At 46.5% G+C, this 14110-nt stretch overlaps 1 protein-coding gene across 3 annotated transcripts in view; it reads right to left on the minus strand.

Moving 5' to 3' along the window:
* The window catches only part of LOC122943207 (cytochrome P450 4B1-like), a 45791-nt gene that overhangs the window by 1978 nt on the left and 29703 nt on the right, over nucleotides 1-14110 (minus strand). For all 3 annotated transcript variants that reach the window (XM_044300775.1, XM_044300773.1, XM_044300774.1), the window contains exon 12: nucleotides 2801-2883. In XM_044300775.1, coding sequence (XP_044156710.1) covers nucleotides 2801-2883 — 83 coding nt within the window. The remainder of the gene's footprint in view (nucleotides 1-2800; nucleotides 2884-14110) is intronic.

The raw sequence follows: 14110 nt of genomic DNA on the forward strand, positions 1-14110 counted from the left end.
TTTATGATTTATGTTCACCTGTTCATACCATTCCTGTCATTGACTCATTGCGCCTCTGGTGCGGTGGTACTGTACTGTTAATCAGATTTTCCGGCAGTCTCGTTTTGTTCCTTAATAAAGCCGTTTTTTGCTTCAGTTTCCTTGTCCGCTGTACTGTACTTGAATCCTGCCTTGCGGTCTCTTCCTCCCCTGACCGCTACAAGAGCAGAGCCTCGAGGTGTAACGGCAACACCCTCGTTGCTCCAAGAGGCTCATTTGCATATATTAAAGCATCATTTTTCTCAGCAATGCAGGCACATATGAACATGGGACCAACACAGATGCCTTCAGCTGCCAAGTGCACATATAACAGGTCAGCCAGTGTCATAGGTACAAATCTGCTGACAGACACCCTTTAAGGCATGATTCACAAATAACCTATTAGACCATATTGATCATATATCCGGTGTGTGATTATAATAAAGATTAGGATGAAATTAAACGTACATGCACATGCTCTATATACAGTACAGACCAAAAGTTTGGACACACCTTCTCATTCAAAGAGTTTTCTTTATTTTCATGACTATGAAGATTGTAGATTCACACTGAAGGCATCAAAACTATGAATTAACACATGTGGAATTATATACATAACAAACAAGTGTGAAACAACTGAAAATATGTCATATTCTAGGTTCTTCAAAGTAGCCACCTTTTGCTTTGATTACTGCTTTGCACACTCTTGCCATTCTCTTGATGAGCTTCAAGAGGTAGTCACCTGAAATAGTCTTCCAACAGTCTTGAAGGAGTTCCCAGAGATGCTTAGCACTTGTTGGCCCTTTTGCCTTCACTCTGCGGTCCAGCTCACCCCAAACCATCTCGATTGGGTTCAGGTCCGGTGACTGTGGAGGCCAGGTCATCTGGCGCAGCACCCCATCACTCTCCTTCATGGTCAAATAGCCCTTACACAGCCTGGAGGTGTGTTTGGGGTCATTGTCCTGTTGAAAAATAGATGCTGGTCCAACTAAACGCAAACCGGATGGAATAGCATGCCGCTGCAATATGCTGTGGTAGCCATGCTGGTTCAGTATGCCTTCTATTTTGAATAAATCCCCAACAGTGTCACCAGCAAAGCACCCCCACACCATCACACCTCCTCCTCCATGCTTCACGGTGGGAACCAGGCATGTAGAGTCCATCCATTCACCTTTTCTGCGTCGCACAAAGACACGGTGGTTGGAACCAAAGATCTCAAATTTGGACTCATCAGACCAAAGCACAGATTTCCACTGGTCTAATGTCCATTCCTTGTGTTCTTTAGCCCAAACAAGTCTCTTCTGCTTGTTGCCTGTCCTTAGCAGTGGTTTCCTAGCAGATATTCTACCATGAAGGCCTGATTCACACAGTCTCCTCTTAACTAGAGATTTGTTTGCTGCTAGAACTCTGGGTGGCATTGACTTGGTCTCTAATCTGAGCTGCTGTTAACCTGCCATTTCTGAGACTGGTGACTCAGATGAACTTATCCTCTACAGCAGAGGTGACTCTTGGTCTTCCTTTCCTGGGGCGGTCCGCATGTGAGCCAGTTTCTTTGTAGCGCTTGATAGTTTTTGTGACTGCACTTGGGGACACTTTCAAAGTTTTCCCAATTTTACGGACTGACTGACCTTCATTTCTCAAAGTAATGATGGCCACTCGTTTTTCTTTACTTAGCTGCTTTTTTCTTGCTATAATACAAATTCTAACAGTCTATTCAGTAGGACTATCAGCTGTGTATCCACCTGACCTCTCCACAACGCAACTGATGATCCAAACCCCATTTATAAGGCAAGAAATCCCACTTATTAAACCTGACAGGGCACACCTGTGAAGTGAAGACCATTTCAGGTGACTACCTCTTGAAGCTCATCAAGAGAATGCCAAGAGTGTGCAAAGCAGTAATCAAAGCAAAAGGTGGCTACCTCACGGGCAGGGCCCTCTCTCCTTCTGTACCAGTTTGTAACTCATCTTGTTTATGATTAGTACAATTGTCTGTTATGTATGTGCACCGCTTATCATATGTACAGCGCTATGGAATGAATGGCGCTTAAATAATAAATAATAATAATACTTTGAAGAACCTAGAATATTACATATTTTCAGTTGTTTCACACTTTTTTGTTATGTATATAATTCCACATGTGTTAATTCATAGTTTTGATGCCTTCAGTGTGAATCTACAATTCTCATAGTCATGAAAATAAAGAAAACTCTTTGAATGAGAAGGTGTGTCCAAACTTTTGGTCTGTACTGTACATGGAGGGAGAACTTTAAAATCTGTTCCTCGGGTGGGTCCTGTGAACTCCAGTTCATATTTAATGCATTACAATAATTATGCCAACTGATGTGAGATGAGAAATGTTGCAACTTTCCAAGTCTGAATCATGTGTGAGCCAAATTTCCTATTGTTTCATTTTGTTTTGACAGCTCCTATACAGTCCTATGTGTCTCCATAGTAACAGACAACAAAAACACTGCGTAGTCTGATTCTCCAGTCATTCTCCCTACAATCTGTCCTTGACTTTATGCTAACTTATATTCAATAGGTTGGCAAGAAGTACAGTCCAGCCAAGTATGATATGTACTGTAGGTATGTGACGTAGGTGTGATGATGATGATGATGATGATGTGCCTTCCTATTACATGCCCAGGAGTGTACACATTGTCCAATAGCAGCAAACACGACATAGTCCCCGTGAACAATAGTATGACCTTGTTAATAAGGTAGTTGTTTGTTTTTTCCAAATGGTTTCTTTATTACTATTAAGCTTCTTTACATTACCTTCCTCCTGCAGAGAAGGGCAAGAAGGCATGGGAGTGTCTAGTGGATGAATTTTCAGGAGAGAATCTCAGCGGATCAAATACCTAAAAAGACATAGGACATGTAATGCTTACCACAGCACATATCATAGGTTTGCAACATGGGTCTTTTGAAAGGTGTTTTCCAGGGGAATAATTTTATTAAAAAAAAAAAAAGAGGGGCAGAATGGTAAAAAGAATTAAAAAAAGAGTCATTACTCACTAATAAGTAATGACTCACTTAATCATTACTCAGTGTGAAAGAGGCAATTGTGGGTGAGGATGTGGAAACCTTATGGGTGGAAGTACAAAGTGATATAAACACTGAAAAAATAATACTATAATCTATAGACCCCCTAACATCACAGAGGAGATAGAAACACAACTGTATAACCAAATAGAGTGGGCTGCACAGGCTGGTACAGTGGTCATAATGGGAGATTTTAACTTTCCAGACATTGACTGGGGTCATGATTCTGCCTCAGTCGCATAGGGGAGAAGATTCCTCAACTTGCTGCAGGACCACTTTATGGGCCAGCTTGTAGAAGCTCCCACTAGGGGCAATGCTCTGTTGGATCTGTTAATTTCTAATGATGCAGAGCTTGTTGGAAATCTTACTGTTCGAGAAACACTAGGTAATAGTGACCACAATATAATTATATTCCCCCTAAACTATAAGAAGCAAACTCTGTCAGGCAGAGCAAAGACACTGAATTTAAAAAAAGCTAATTTCCCTGGGTTGAGGGCAGCATTTCGGGGCATAGACTGGGAGCAGCTACTGTCACATAATAATACTGAGGATAAATGGGAGAGCTTTAAATCCACATTGAGTAATTGCACTGAAAAATTAAACGGCTAAAATTAAACCCCCCATTGCTTACAGCTACTGTAAAAAGGGCAATAAAAGACAAAAAAAATAGCATTTAAATAATACAAATCTGAGGGGTCAGCTGTAGTGTTTGAAAATTACAAAGGGCTTAATAAAATCTGTAAAAAGGAGATAAAATTATCAAAAATACAAAACGAACAGCAGGTGACAAAAGAGAGCAAAATAAATCCCCAAAAATTATTTAAATATATAAATACAAAAAAACCAAGGTCCGAGCAGCTAGGTCCCCTAAATAATGGTAAAGGGGGGGTAGTCACTGAAGATTAGTGATGGACGAACATCGACCGGGACGATTCGCAAACGCGATCAAATGTTCGCGAACCTGAAAAACCTTCAGGTCATATTTTCAGCCACCAAATACTTAATAGAAGTGCACAAATCATCCCACAACATGGACAGTGACATACCAGAGGGGGATCAATATGTATTTTAATCAGGGGCCATTTTTATGCGTCTTAAAGGGAAACTGTCAAAAATGTGCCCTGCTGGAGCCTAGAAAATTTTTATTTTAGGCCACGGGAATACACGCACCAAACATTAGGCATTCACCGGACAGAAAACATTAAGTGATTATGTGGCTGCAGGTATATTAGACGGTCATTGGATAACAATTTTACTGCAGGCCAGTGGAGTACAGGCCCCAAAAATTATTCATTCAACGTACAGAAAAGAACAAGTGATTATGTGGCTGGAGGTATATTAGACTGTCATTGGATATCAATTTTACTGCAGGCAATTGGAGTATAGGCCCCAAACATTAGGCATTCACCATACAGAAAACATCAAGTGATTATGTGGCTAGAGGTACATTTGACGGTCATTGGATAACAATTTTACTTCAGGCCATTGGAGTACAGGCCCCAAAAATTATTTATGTCAAATACATATGTTTAAAAGAACTAAAAATATAAAATTGGATTAAAAACATGGCTAACGAAATCCCCCCTCTTGAATAAACCCCAAATGATAATAGGTGAAAATCGATAACACGTGGTCGTCACAGGTGTCGAATTCCTCCGAGCCCCCAACAATTAGGCATTCACCGTACAGAAAAGATCAAGTAATTATGTGGCTGGAAGCATATTAGACAGTCAATGTATATCAATTTTACTGCAGCCCAGTGGACTACAGGCCCCAAAAAATTTTTATTCACCGGACAGAAAACATCAAGTGATTATGTGGCTGGAGGTCTATTAGATAGTCAATGGATATGAATTTTACTGCAGGCCAGTGGACTACAGGCCTCAAAAATTATTCATTCACTGAACAGAAAACATCAAGTGATTATGTGGCTGGAGGTATATAAGACGGTCATTGGATATCAATTTTAATGCAGGCCAGTGGAGTACACTCCCCAAACAATAGGCATTCACCGAACAGAAAACATCAAGTGATTATGTAGCTGGAGGTATATTAGACTGTCATTGGATATCAATTTTACTGCAGGCCAGTGGACTACAGGCCTCAAAAATTATTTATTCACCGTACAGAAAAGAACAATTGATAGTGTGGCTGGAGGTACATTAGGCGGTCACCGTATAACAATTTTACTGTTGGCCAGTTAGATTACAGGCCCCAAACATTAGGCATTCACCGTACATAAAACATCAAGTGATTATGTGGCTGGAGGTACGGTATATTAGACAGGCATTGCATATTAATTTTACTGCATGCCAGTACAAATTCATGCCAAATACATATGTTTAAAAGAACTCAAAATATTAAATTGGATTAAAAACATGGCTAACAAAATCCCCCCTCTTAAAACAAAAACAAATGATAATAGTTGAAATTCGATAACACGTGGTCGTCGCGATCCCCCCCTGCTGCGCTGAAATTCCTTTTGGACAGGACACTCGACGAGGGGAAAGCCAAGAGTTCCATGGCAAATTGTGCCAGCTCTGGCCACAGGTCAATTCTGCACACCTAGTAGTCAATGGGTTCCTTGCTTCTCAGAGCGTCCACATCGGCCGTTAACCCGATGTAGTCGGACACCTGTCGGTCTAGGTGTTTTTCTGAGGCTGGATCCAGAGGGCGGCTGTCGATGGGTTGGCTGCAAGAATGATCTCATATCCAAAGTGACCAACACATCTTAAAAACGAAACCGCCCTCTTCTTGCATGCACTGTAGGATTGGTACCCGCAATTGTTTCTCTGTGGGTGGAAATTCCTCTGCCAGCTCCCGCAACAGCAGAATGCAGCATCTCTCGAAGCAAGGCCTGGAAATGCTGCATTCTGACAGCCCTCTGTGATGCTTGTAACATGTCTGCCATTTTGTGTTTATACCGGAGGTCTAAGTACGTTGCCACCCAGTACTGGTCCTTGCCCTTTATGTTTTTTATATGGGGGTCCCTCTTCAAACAATGGAGCATGAAGGCCCCCATTTGCACTAAATTGGAAGCGGTGGAGCGACCTGGCTCCTGCACATCGCCCAGGAGAATGTCGTTCTCGGTCTCCTCCCCCAATCCACGGGCAACACCATCTCTAATAGGGGCTATAGGATCATGATTTATGAGGACTATTCCACAGAAGTAGCCAGGAAGCGTAAAGAGTTTAGTCCTATTCTGTATCGCAAAAATATTAGATTTCAGCTACTTTATCCAGCCCTTCTTAAGGTTTTCCACGGTAAGGTGGCCCCCTCCATATTTGATACACCCGGGGCGGCAGAAGAAGCGCTAAACTTCATCCCCGAAATAGTGGACCCCGACACGTCCTCATCCCTGCTGCGATCCCTTCTGCAATCCCTGAAGAAGACCATGGGACGTCAATGGGCCGATCCAGAAGTATCAGAAGAATGGCTTCAGAGTCGTTCGACAGGTTCTCCAGTCGTTGATCTACTGGTGGATGGAAGACTTCGAAATTCAAGTCATCATGATGGAGTGACAGTTAACACTGATGACACTGACAATTGACCCTGCAAAAAGTTGTGAACTTTCAGTTTTTAGGATAGGTTGCCTTCTGTTTCTTAGGGGTAGACAACTTTAAATAATAGAGTCATGAGGATTAGCAATGCTGCGTATTTATTAGTGAAGTGGCAGGGGGCTCGACATGGTAGAAAAAAGAGAAGTCCCTAGCTAGTCCCTAGTCCCTATGTCCTTTGGGACCTATATAAGGTGAATTATATCCCCTTGTTGGAGAAAGTTAGAGAACTCCTGAGGAAGTATGATATCCCCCTCCTATCATGGATGGGTCGGAAAAATGTATTAAAAGCATATGTTTTTCCCAAAATCCTTTTATATGCTTCAGATGGTCCTAATTTTGCTTCCCAATATTTTCTTCTCAGAAATTAAATGGGCCTTCTCGAGATTCTTAAGAAGATCCCCAGACTACCCCATCATTAGAAGTAGAGAGGGGGGGGGGGGGTCTAGGATTACCTGACACCCTTTTCTATTATCAAGCAGTACAACTAAATAGATGGATTGAACTAGCAGCCCTGAGGAGGCAACAGGATGTTGCCAAATTAGCGGCATTCTCGGAGGGTCCCTCATTCCTCCAATGCTTGTGGCTCCCCCGGAACCCTTCACAGACTCCAGGAACAAGTGACCCACTTTTGGAGGCCCTGTGGGAAACAGGGGCAAAGCTCCACAATGATCTCTTTCAAATCCCTTCCCCAATGCTCCCAGCTAGTCTCCTCCTGGTCCTCATGGGATCACCACCAGATACCTATCAAGAACTCTGGGATTGTTTCTCACAGACTTTTTTAGAGGAGTTTTTTTTCATAATCACCAATTCCCATCTCAGGAAGCTCTTCCTCCAGGCCTTAGACACCCAGCCTCCTTGACTCTATGTCGGGCACACTTTACCTCGATCTGCCAAAGAGCTTTTTTTAAAAACGTAGTGGGGACTTTGTTGTCCCTCTTTGAAAAAATAATTACTTCTCCAATCCTAAAGCATAGGAAAATTTCTGCTATCTAGACGCTTCTTAGGATCCAGGTTGAGACAGACCCTGCTTCTTGATGGAGTTGGAGAGAGAGCTGGACATATCGCTGTCGGATGGTGAGGTAAAGAGGATACTATCCGCCTCCCATGGCTTTTCATCATGCAGGAAAGTCACTATAAACTATTATCCCGTTGGTACAAAACCCCTGAGTTCCTGCCCAACAGGGGATTACTGCCGTCTCCAGGCTGCTGGAGGTGTGGGGTTGGAGTGGGCTCATTGTCACATATATGGTGGGACTGCCCAGAGATTCGTCCCTTTTGGAATGGGATTCAAGGCTTCATACGTAAAGTCACTAGGAGATCATAATTTCCCTAAATATGATAGTTTTAGCAAGACCCAACAAAACATTCACACCCTCTAAAAGAGATTTAATCACGCAGCTACTCGCAACTGCTAGATCATTGATCCCACTACACTGGCTAGACAAGAATCCTCCCGCAATACAGTAATGGGTTAAGAAAGTTGATCTGATTTGTCAATATGAAGAACTATCCAGTTGGATTTCCAGAACACATGATAAGTTTGTAGAAGTATGGCAACTGTGAAAGAACAGAGCCAACGTTTTGTAACTCGTGGTGCCTTCCCCGTCTTGCTCTCTAATGCTTTGATCACTCTAGGTACAAGACGTCTACCTACTAAGTCACTAATTTATACCCCCCCCCCCCACCTACCCCTTCATTTTTCTCTCTTCTCTTTATATATCACCCACAAGTCACTTTAAGTGATAGAGCTTACTACCCATACGTTTTTACTCACCTGCGTAGAGACTGCTTTATCTTAAGCATCGTTACAAAGTTGAAATGTTTGTATCGTCAAAATTACGTTTTGATCACGTTTTGATCAATCAAGATCTGAAGATCATGACAAAGATCTTGGTTGATAGATTGGGAACTCTGATGCCATTGTTGGTGGGACTTTCACAGGTGGGGTTTATAAAAGATAGATCGGCAGTGGCTAACATCCGAAAGGTGCTGGTTACCCTGGACTGGGTCGGGCAACGCCCTCAGACGGAAACAACCTCCATAATGCTGGCTTTAGATGCGGAGAAAGCCTTTGATACAGTAAGGTAGGACTGGCTGGGGGCGGTGCTCGACAGATTCTGGATATTTGGTGACATCTATACCTTTCTAACTGGTCTATATACAGACCCGAGGGCTAGAGTACACACAGGTGGGTTTTTGTCCCCTACCTTCCCCCTTCAAAAAGGTACCAGGCAGGGTTGTCCTATATCTCCGCTGCTCTTTGACTTAGCCCTGGAACCCCTGACCAGACTCTTAGAAGATTCAGATTTATATTCAGGCATTATATGCGGATGATCTGTTAATCTTTATGTCCAACCCCCAGCAACATTTACGCCCTTTGATAGACCAACTACATTGTTTTAGTTCCCTCTCAGGCTATCACATTGTCACGTACCGGCAGGACAGGTAGTGGATCCTCTGGACCAGAGAGGCGATGGCGCGGGTTGTACTAGAGGACCGGTTCTAAGCAGTTACTGGTCTTCACCAGAGCCCGCCGCAAGGCGGGATGGATTTGCTGCGGCGGTAACTACCAGGTCGTGTCCCCTAGTAACAACTCGACCTCTCTGGCAGCTGATAAGGCGTGGTACACAGGGAGAAGGCAAGAGCGTAGTCGGACGTAGCAGAGGTCAGGGCAGGCGGCAAAGGTTCAAAGGCGAGTAGACGGTAGCAACGGGTTCGGCAACAGGCAAGGCAAACAAACACACTGGAACGCTTTCTCTGAGGCACAAGGCACAAAGATCCGGCAGGAAGCTGTGGGAGGAGAAGGTATAAATGGGCAGTGCACAGGTGCAGCCTAATTAAGTCAGCACTGCCTCTCACAAACCTTAACCCTTAATATCCCTTTTGGACCAGGCACCAATCACTGGTGCACTGGCCCTTTGAATCTAAGAGTCCCGGCGCACGCGCGCCCTAGAGAGCGAGGACGCACACGCCGAGACACTGGAGTGCTGCCTGGGGGCATACGCTGTGAGCGCTCCGCGGCCAGCAGGGGACCCGGAGCGCTCAGCGTAACAGTACCCCCCCCCCTTTGGTCTCCCTCTCTTTTTGGTACCGAAGAACTTGCGGATGAGACTGCGGTCCAGGATGTTCTCCTCCGGCTCCCATGACCTCTCCTCAGGACCGCAGCCCTCCCAGTCGACCAAAAAAAATCTTTTTCTCCGGGAGATCTTGGTCGCCAAGATCTCCTTGACAGAGAATATATCGGAGGTACCGGCGACAGGGGTGGGAGAAACAAGCTTGGGAGAAAAACGGTTAAAGACAGCAGGTTTAAGAAGGGAGACATGGAAGGAGTTATGGATTCGGAGGGAGGGAGGAAGATGGAGCTGATAAGAAACTTGATTGATACGACTCTTGATTTTATAGGGTCCCAAGAAACGAGGGCCCAACTTGTAACTTGGGACCCTAAATCGGATGTACCTAGAGGAGAGCCACACCTTGTCACCCGGGCGAAATTCCGGGGGAGATCTGCGTCTCTTGTCAGCTTGAACCTTCATACGGGCGGAAGCCTTGAGGAGAGCAGCGTGGGTTTCTCGCCAGATGGAGGAAAAATCCTGTACAAGACTGTCCACGGCAGGTACAGAAGAAGGAGTGGGAGACTGCGGCAGAGGTGGAAGAGGATGACGGCCAAAAACTACAAAGAAAGGAGACTTGTTAGAGGCAGAGGATTGTTTGTAGTTGTAGGAGAACTCCGCCCAGGGAAGTAGATCAGCCCAGTCGTCATGGCGTGAGGATACAAAGTGACGCAGATAGTCACCCAAAATTTGGTTCACCCGTTCTACTTGGCCGTTAGACTGAGGATGGTACGAAGAAGAAAAGTCCAATTTGATCCCGAGCTGAGCACATAGAGCCCTCCAGAATTTGGAGACGAATTGTACCCCACGATCCGAGACAATATGTTTGGGAAGGCCATAGAGACGGAAGATGTGTTGGAAAAATTGTTTGGCCAACATGGGTGCAGAGGGTAGACCGGGCAGGGGGACAAAGTGAGCCATCTTGGAAAAGCGATCCACCACGACCCAAATAACGGACTTGCCATGGGAGGAGGGAAGATCAGTAATAAAGTCCATGGCGATGTGAGACCAGGGAACTTCAGGAACGGGTAGAGGCAAGAGGAGACCCGCTGGTTTCTGGCGAGGCGATTTATCCCGGGCGCAAATCATACAGGCCTGGACGAAGTCCGAGACATCTTTCTCTAGAGAAGACCACCAGTACCTTTGGGAGATTAGTTGGAGAGACTTTTGCACCCCTGGATGACCGGCAAAAGGGGAGGCGTGGCCCCACTTGAGAATTCGCAGCCGCTGACGTGGAGGTACGTAGGATTTGCCAGGAGGAAGAAGGCGCAGGTCCACGGGAGCGACTGTTATAAGGCGTTCTGGAGGGATAATATATCGAGGAGTTAACTCGTCGCCCACCACATCAGAGGAGCGAGACAGAGCATCTGCCCTAATGTTCTTACAAGCCGGACGGAAATGGATCTCAAAATTAAAGCGGGCGAAGAACAGAGACCAACGAGCCTGACGGGGATTTAATCTCTGAGCAGACTGGAGATAAGCCAGGTTCTTGTGGTCCGTGAAGATGTACACAGGATGTGTGGCGCCCTCGAGTAAATGTCTCCATTCCTCCAGTGCCAATTTAATAGCCAGCAGTTCCCTGTCCCCAATGGAGTAATTTCTCTCTGCGGGAGAGAATGTTTTGGAAAAGAAGCCACAAGTAGAAATCTTGCCCCGGGAAGACTTCTGGGTGAGGACAGCTCCGGCTCCCACCGAGGAGGCATCCACTTCAAGAGAGAAAGGCTTGGTGGAATCTGGTCTAGAGAGAACGGGTGCAGAGGCAAAGGCGCATTTCAGGGACTGGAAGGCTTCCTCGGCTTGGGAAGGCCAGGATTTGGGGTTAGCTCCTTTTCTTGTGAGGGCCACGATAGGAGCTACCAGAGTGGAATAGTGAGGGATGAATTGCCTGTAGTAATTCGCAAAGCCCAGAAATCTTTGTATGGCTCGGAGACCAGAGGGGCGTGGCCAATCCAGTACCGCCGAGAGCTTGGCTGGGTCCATTTGAAGTCCTTGGGCAGAGATAATGTATCCCAGGAAAGGCAGGGAGGTCCGTTCAAAAAGACATTTTTCAAGTTTAGCGTACAGGCGATTTCTCCTAAGACGAGTAAGAACTTGTTGCACATGGACCCTGTGTTGATCCAAATTGGAGGAAAAGATCAGGATATCATCCAGGTATACGACCACGCAGGTGTAAAGTAAGTCCCTGAAAATATCATTAACGAATTCCTGAAAGACAGCAGGTGCGTTGCAGAGGCCGAAGGGCATCACCAAATACTCAAAATGGCCGTCCCTTGTGTTAAAGGCGGTCTTCCATTCGTCTCCCTCACGGATACGGATCAGATTATAGGCCCCTCGAAGGTCCAATTTAGTGAAGATCTTAGCCCCTCGGAGACGATCAAATAGCTCAGAGATTAGAGGCAGAGGGTAACGGTTCTTGATGGTAATTTTATTAAGACCTCTGTAGTCAATGCAGGGGCGGAGGGAGCCGTCTTTTTTTGTCACGAAGAAAAAACCGGCCCCAGCAGGAGAAGAAGATTTTCTTATGAATCCTCTCTGTAGGTTCTCACCTATATAGTCGGACATGGCAAGAGTCTCAGGAGGTGAGAGAGGATAAATTCTGCCCCGAGGTGGAGTAGAACCGGGTATCAGGTCGATCGGGCAATCATAGGATCGGTGAGGAGGAAGGACCTCAGCTTGTTTCTTGCAGAAGACATCCGCGAAGGAATGGTATGGCTTGGGCAGCCCAGAAGGCGGAGAAACTTGCGGGTTCTGTTTGACCAGTGCAGGCTTGAGACAGCGGTCCGAACAGGAGGAACCCCAACGCAGGATCTCACCGGTGGACCAATTCAGGATAGGACTATGACGTTGAAGCCACGGCAGACCCAGGAGGAGTTCGGAGGAACAGAAGGGAAGGACAAAGAACTCTATAGTCTCGGTATGAAATATTCCGATGTCCATCTGCAGAGGCTGGGTACGGAACTGCACGGTGGCAGAGAGTCTCTCACCGTTAACCGTAGAGATGAAAAACGGCTTGGGTAGACGGATTACTGGAATACGATACTTGTCAACCAAGGAGGCGTGAATGAAGTTGCCAGCTGAACCGGAATCCAAGAAGGCGGCTGCGGAGAAAGAGGACTTGGAAGAGATGATCAACTGCACGGGTATGATGAGACGTGGAGAGGAAGAATCCACACCTAGCAACGCCTCTCCCACGTTTACTAGGTGCGAGCGTTTCCCGAACGCGGTGGACGGAGAGGACAATCTCTAAGGAAGTGCTCGGTACTGGCACAGTACAGACACAGGTTCTCGTTTCTGCGGCGGCTTCGTTCTTGCGGAGTCAGGCGTGACCGATCCACCTGCATGGCTTCCACGGCGGAAAGCCCAGTAGCGGGTTGAGGTGGACGCAGAAAAACGGGAGCCAGACGAGGAAAGCGTCTAGGACGAGCTTTTTCCTTTTCAAGGAGGAGTTCCTCTTGTCTTTCGGCGAAACGTTTGTCTATCCTAGTGGCCAGCAAGATGAGGTCACTAAGAGTGGAAGGAAGCTCACGTGCAGCCAGAACGTCCTTTACTTCACTATTAAGTCCCTTCTTGAAGGTGGCGCAAAGGGCTTCATTGTTCCAGTTCAGCTCAGAGGCCAGAGTGCGGAACTGAATGGCATAGTCACCCACGGAAGAACCTCCTTGGGTCAAATTTAGTAAGGCAGTCTCTGCGGAGGTAACCCGGGCAGGCTCCTCAAAAACATTCCGGAACTCTAGGCAGAAGCTCTGGACGGAAGCGGTGGCAGGATCTGCGCGGTCCCATAGTGGTGTAGCCCAGGCCAGGGCCTTCCCGGACAGTAAACTGAGAATAAAGGCTACCTTGGCTCGCTCAGAAGGAAACTGGTCGGACAGAAGCTCGAGGTGGAGAGAGCACTGCGACAAGAACCCACGGCACTGCTTAGGATCTCCGTCATATTTGTCTGGTAGGGACAAACGGATTCTGGAACCGGTGGCAACTGCAGGCGGAGGTGACGCAGCAGGAGCAGACGGAGGAGCTGGCTGTTGCTGAGAAGGCAGGAGCTGCTGCAACATAGCGGTCAGCTGGGCCAGCTGTTGACCCTGCTGGGCCACAATAGTGGTGAGGTCCGCTAGGCTTGGCAGGGGAACATCAGCGGGATCCATGGCCGGATCTTACTGTCACGTACCGGCAGGACAGGTAGTGGATCCTCTGGACCAGAGAGGCGATGGCGCGGGTTGTACTAGAGGACCGGTTCTAAGCAGTTACTGGTCTTCACCAGAGCCCGCCGCAAGGCGGGATGGATTTGCTGCGGCGGTAACTACCAGGTCGTGTCCCCTAGTAACAACTCGACCTCTCTGGCAGCTGATAAGGCGTGGTACACAGGGAGAAGGCAAGAG

This window comes from Bufo gargarizans, chromosome 7 (genome assembly GCF_014858855.1).
Source record: "Bufo gargarizans isolate SCDJY-AF-19 chromosome 7, ASM1485885v1, whole genome shotgun sequence".
Taxonomy (NCBI): domain Eukaryota; kingdom Metazoa; phylum Chordata; class Amphibia; order Anura; family Bufonidae; genus Bufo; species Bufo gargarizans.